Genomic DNA, 6,000 nt, shown 5'->3' with positions numbered 1-6,000 from the left:
CCCCCTCCCCCTCACACTCGTCCTCCCCTTCCCCCTCCCCCTCACACTCGTCCTCCCCCTCCCCCCTCCCCCTCGTCCTCCCCCCACCCCCTCCCCCTCCCCCTCACACTCATCCTCCCCCTCCCCCTCACACTCGTCCTCCCCCTCCCCCTCACACTCGTCCTCCCCCCACCCCCTCCCCCTCCCCCTCACACTCGTCCTCCTCCCTCCCCCTCCCCTCCCCCTCACACTCCCCCTCCCCCCTCCCCCTCCCCCTCCCCCTCACACTCGTCCTCCTCTCACACTCGTCCTCCCCACTCCCCCTCCCCCTCCCCTCACACTCGTCCTCCCCCTCACACTCGTCCTCCCCCTCCCCATCCCCCTCACACTTGCCCTCCCCCTCACACTCGTCCTCCCCCCACCCCCCTCCCCCTCTCCCCCATCCCCCTCCCCCTCCCCCTCCCCCGCACACAGGCGGTGCTGACGCTGCCGCTTGTGTTTCACACTGGGTGGCCCTTGATTGGCCAGTGAAATCACGGTCGGGCCCCGATTGTGGGCGGCAGTCGGCTTCCCGGCCTTCCCGCCCACCCCCGCCCCCCCCCCCCCCCCACCACCCAGCCCCCACCCCCCCGCCCACCCCCCACCCACCCCCCGCCCACCCCCCGCCACGCCCCGCCAAGCCCGCCCGACGAGGGAAAAATCCTCCCCAAAGTGTTTCTGGTAAAATTACCCAGGATGTTCAGTTATGGGGTGGAATCTCGTTGAGGCACCAGGGGTATCACCTGCCAGGCGGAGAGCGGAGAGCTCGTGAGAGACTCGAGCTGCCTCTTTTCGGGTAGGCCCGCCCAGAACTTAATTCTGGAGAAAGGTGGGAAGGTGGCGCGATTCCAGTGGACCACCATCCCCGCCTAACTCCATCCCCACCCCCGTCCACCCCCCCCGCCCACACTCGCCATCAACCAGAGCACAAGGTTCCGCCCGTCGGTTGCATCTATCGCTCTATCATTCAAACTCTAATCATTCTCATTTTCAGAATCCATGGAACCTGATTTTAACTTTGCTCGTGCCGTTATCCACTTTTACTCTCGTGCTATCATTGGCTGGTTGGTCTTTAAGCAGAGTTGCCTGGAGCTAACGTACCTGACCACATTTCCGGCAGCTCACAGACCCGCCTGGTTCCCAGTCCTCAAACCTTCTTGGAAGATTTATTTTTCCGCATACGTTGTAGTAAATTCTGCAAAAATCAAAGGAGGCAATAGTCAGCGTAGCAGACATTTAACTTTAACTTTAACCTTACCTGCTCTGGCCTACATGTGACTCCACACCCACAGCAATGTGGTTGACTATTAACTGCCCTCTGAACGAGGGCAATTAGGGATGGGCCTAGCCAGCGACGCCCACATCCCATGAATGAATAATAAAAAGAAACAGTAATTGACTATTTGGTCACAGGTTGGGGGTTCTTTGGGGGTTTGTGAGAAAGTTACTGCAATAGTCATGGGTGATTTTAATCTTCATGTAGACTGGACTAATTGAGGAGTTTTTTACTATGAAAACTTTTGTTATTTCATCTCTCCTGCCCTCCACCTGATCACAGACCTTCCTTTTTGTTCTTTTTCCTGCCCTCTCCTGCCTTCCATTTGCTCAAAACCTATTACACTTTGAACATTTCTCAGTTCTGATGAAAGGTCACAGACCTGAAAGGTTAAAGCTGTTTCTCTCTCTTCCTAACCCGCTGAGTATTTCCAGCATTTTCTATTTTTAAACTGGAGGGTCTTTGCCATTCTGGCACTGCATCCAGACAAAAAGGCAGGTCTTTAAGAGGGAGCTGGGGGTTTGGGGGGTGGGTTTCCCTTGGTGGGGACGGGTGGGGGGGCGGGCGGTGAAAATGCTTGGAAAAGGAACGGAGGGGGGGAGAAAAAACAAAAGCAAAAATCAGCAGCACAGCTTCCGTTCAATGTGGAATCACGCTGAATGTGGTTAGGATGTCAAGATGTAAAGGTAAGCAGCAGAAAGACGCCTCTGTACGCTTACCGGAAGTTCGGGTTCACATTAACATGGTGCATGCCCTCAATGATTCGAATGTCACTGGCATGGCATACTGCTTCATTACAGTCCCGGCAATAAAACCTCACATCCTTTGTGAGATTTCCCATCCTTGCAGTGTTATGCTTCCGTTCTTTTACTCTGCGGCTGACAATACTTTCCACTTGGAGCTCTCGAATCTAAAGCAGAGAAATCACTTTGGGTTAAAGTGGCAGCAATTTGACTTCCCCCAACCAAATGTTCAAGCCCTTTCTGTCACTGTCTTGTCTAGAGTTACATGGGATATACAGCACAGCCCTTTTAAAAATTGGACACAAACTAGCTGTTAAAATAGCTGCCGCAAATCGTGTGACTTTTGAAATTTGGACTACGGACAGTATCATAAGAACATAGGAAATAGGAACAGGAGGAGACCATTTGGCGCCTCGAGTCTGCTCAGCCATTCAATAAGATCATGGCTGATCTTCTTGTTTCGATTTCCACATTCCCATTTAACCCTGATAACGTTTGATTCCCTTGCCTAACAAGAAATCACCTACCTCTGCCTTAAAAATATTCAATGACCCAACCTCCACCACCTTCTGAGGCAGAGAATTCCAAAGTCACACAACCCTCTGAGAGAAAAAAATTCTCCTCACCTCTGTCCTAAAAGGGCGACCCCAATTTTAAAACAGTATCAAGTCTCTGGCGAATATCTAATTAAATATGGACATAGGTGAGGGTACCTCATGGCCATTTGTGGAATTCACACATGTCATTGTTTAAGGATGGGCTAACACTTAAAGAGTTTCCAGGCTGCCTGTCTCCATGTTTCATACTGAACAAAAGGGAAGATCGTAACTCAGTGGCCACTATCAACTTCCCATTGTATCAGGATGGCCTCCCCCACCCAAACTAGAATGGGTGGACCTCAGAAGTATTAACCCAGCAGTCAGGTGATTGAAGCTGGTTTCGGGGATCGCACCCTTATTACCCAGGACCCAACATATCCATCAGAACATCAGCCATCAGTCAGTTTGAGAACCAGACTCTGAAACTACCTGCAAGTCATCAAGCAGCCAAAATACTTAACCTGTTCAAATTTCATAGTTCACCTGATAGCCAACCTCCTAGATATTCGACGAGAAGAAAACTCAGAACCTGTTGTAAACCCTTCAGTTTACAAGGCCCTCACTTCAACTTTAAGTCATTGAATCCATTCAAGAAACCCCAGGCTTACCACGTGGGAGACCAGAAATGGTTAAACCAGAGACTGAATATCTGTAATCTGTAAAAATGTACTACCTTTATCTGTATTCAATCTTTGTGTGTGTGTTTGTGCACACGCGTGTACACGTGTATGCATGCACTGAAACTGAATGTGTGATGTTACATTAATTCGGGGTAAACGTGTGAGAATAAATAACCTTCTTAATTTTAAACTGACAAACGTTTGCTGCTGAATTGGTTAATTAGAATACACACTCCAAGGGTAGGCAAAGACACACTTCTTTCCCTATAAAACATAATGATTCGGGAGGTAAAAGACCAAATGAATTCTCTCTGTGACATAGGCCACTTGGCCCAATCAGTCTATGCCAGTCTTTATGCTCCATTCGAGCTTCTCCCATCTTTTCTCATCTAAACCTACCATCGTACCCACATAATTCCCTTCTCCCTCATATCCTTGCCTAGATTTCCCTTAAATGCATCTATACTATTTGCCTCGGCAACTCCCTGCATTAGCAAGTTCCTCATTCTCACCACTCTTTGGGTAAATAAGTTTGTTCTGAATTCCCTATTGCATTTCTTGCAAACTATCTTCTATTGATGGCCTCTAGTTATGCCTTTCTGGGGTGGGGTGAAGGAATCAAAAAAGGCTAAAAGGTAGAGATAAAACAATGGATGGAAATACATTTAAAAATAATGGAAATAGGTGGGAAAAGAAAAATCTATATAAATTATTGGAGAAAAAAAGGGGGGGATCGGAAAGGGGGTGGGGATGGAGGAGAGAGTTCATGATCTAAAATTGTTGAACTCAATATTCAGACCGGAAGGCTGTAAAGTGCCTAGTTGGAAGATGAGGAACTGTTCCTCCAGTTTGCGTTGAGCTTCACTGGAACAATGCAGCAGGCCAAGGACAGACATGTGGGCCTGAGAGCAGGGTAGAGTGTTGAAATGGCAAGCGACAGGGAGGTCTGGGTAATGCTTGCGGACAGACCGAAGGTGTTCTGCAAAGCAGTCACCCAGTCTGCGTTTGGTCTCTCCAAAGTAGAGGAAACCGCATTGGGAGCAACGAATGCAGTAGACTAAGTTGAGGGAAGTGCAAGTGAAATGCTGCTTCACTTGAAAGGAGTGTTTGGGCCCTTGGACGGTGAGGAGAGGAGAAGTAAAGGGGCAGGTGTTGCACCTTCTGCGGTTGCATGGGAAGGTGCCGTGGGATGGGGTTGAGGTGTAGGGGGTGATGGATGAGTGGAATAGATGCAGGTCAGATAGCTAATTGATCACACTCCAGATCCCAGGCTACGCATAAGCAGTGGGAAATCCACTGTGTCATAATAATTAGCTTCCAAAACCACTTCACCTTTCTTCTCTTTCCCGGTCTTCAAAGTCTCCAATATGCCAATTTCTTTACCACGTCTTCAGTTTCCCTCCCCCTCCCCCACCACCACCTGACAACACAGCAAAATCATTCACTCACTGCTCGGGATCTGTCTCTCCTCTTTGTATAATTATCTGAAGCAAGGGGAGCTTATGTAAATTATATTGTTAGACTATACAGAATTGCCAAGAGTCTGAAATTGTAGCAGCATTCACCCCATTACATTGCTGTTCCAAAACAGTACAAAGTTTGAGCAAGATTATTCAAGCGCTTTACCTTCAAAAGATATTCATTTTGTGGCATTTTTTGCACAGCCTCTATTGCACGTTTCATAAGATCCTCACGGTATTCGTTTGTAAATTCCCGCCGTATCTCTCTCCCTCCTTGTACAGCAACCACTGAATAAGTGCTGTTCTCAGCTCTGGCTCGTCCTCTGGCCTGGGAGAAGAAGGCAAAGTGCAACAATTAGCTCATGGGAAAGCATAGAAAGTGGCCTTTTGTCAGTCTCTTTGACAAGAAGGGGATAATAACCCTTCTGCACCCAACAACTTGTATGTATATCTAGCTCCTTTAACATACAAAGACATCCCAAAGTGCTTCATGAAGGTGTAATCAGACAAAATAGATGCCAGGACAAATGAGATATTAGAAGGGGTGCACAATAGTTTGGTCCAAGAATTGGGTTTTAAGGAGGGCTTTAAAGGAAGAGAGGGAAGAGGAGGCAGAACAGTGAGGAAGATAAAGAGCATCTGGCTTAGAATATCTGAGGCACGACAGCAATGGTGGACAAAGAAAGTAAGAGCCCACAAAAGGTCAGAGGCAGAAGAATGGATTATTTGGAAAAGGTTGGAGGGATGGAGATTACAGAGATAAGTCCCCAGGGACAGACAAGGGGTCATAGGTGAGCAGGAGTTGATGTGGAAAGGAATGTGGACAGCAGAGATTTGGATGAGCTGAAGTTTATGGAGGGTGAAAATCGGAAAGCTGGTCAGGAGAGGTTTGGAATAGTTGGCTCTGGGGGTGACAAATGCCGAGGGTAGTTGGGGGTAGAAGACGGTATGTTAGGGAGGTGAACGTAGTCAGTCTTTGTGATGGAGAGTGTGCTTGGTGGGAAGCTCAGCTAGGGCCAACTAGGATGTTGAGTTGGAAACTGTGCGGCTCAGCCTGAGACAGTGGCGAACAAGAGGATAGGAATTGTTGGTGAGGGTTCAGAGTTAACCTTGGAGCCCAAGATGGTGGCTTTAGTCTTCCCAGTTTAACTAGAGAAAAGGTAGCTCATCCAAGACTGCATATCAGACTAGCAGTGTGACAACAGAGAGACACTGGGGGCTTTGAGAGATGCTGGAGAGATAGAACTGGGTGTCATCAGCAATATTCCCTCTAATTTCCTTTGC

The 6,000-nt window shown here is 48.5% G+C and overlaps 1 protein-coding gene across 2 annotated transcripts in view; it reads right to left on the bottom strand.

The window, feature by feature from the left end:
- Positions 1-1,092: 1,092 nt before the first annotated feature.
- Positions 1,093-6,000, bottom strand: part of dhx58 (DEXH (Asp-Glu-X-His) box polypeptide 58) — a 50,157-nt gene continuing 45,249 nt past the window's right edge. For both annotated transcript variants that reach the window (XM_078529259.1, XM_078529260.1), the window contains exons 10-12: positions 4,883-5,044; positions 2,014-2,204; positions 1,093-1,213 (exon numbers count right to left, since the gene is read on the bottom strand). In XM_078529259.1, the coding sequence (XP_078385385.1) occupies positions 1,111-1,213; positions 2,014-2,204; positions 4,883-5,044 (456 nt within the window). In that variant the 3' untranslated portion in view covers positions 1,093-1,110. The remainder of the gene's footprint in view (positions 1,214-2,013; positions 2,205-4,882; positions 5,045-6,000) is intronic.

The sequence above is a fragment of the Cetorhinus maximus genome, chromosome 25 (genome assembly GCF_964194155.1).
Source record: "Cetorhinus maximus chromosome 25, sCetMax3.hap1.1, whole genome shotgun sequence".
NCBI lineage: Eukaryota > Metazoa > Chordata > Chondrichthyes > Lamniformes > Cetorhinidae > Cetorhinus > Cetorhinus maximus.
The sequence above is the reverse complement of the archived record's forward strand: the minus strand, read 5'-3'. Positions and strand labels throughout refer to the sequence as shown.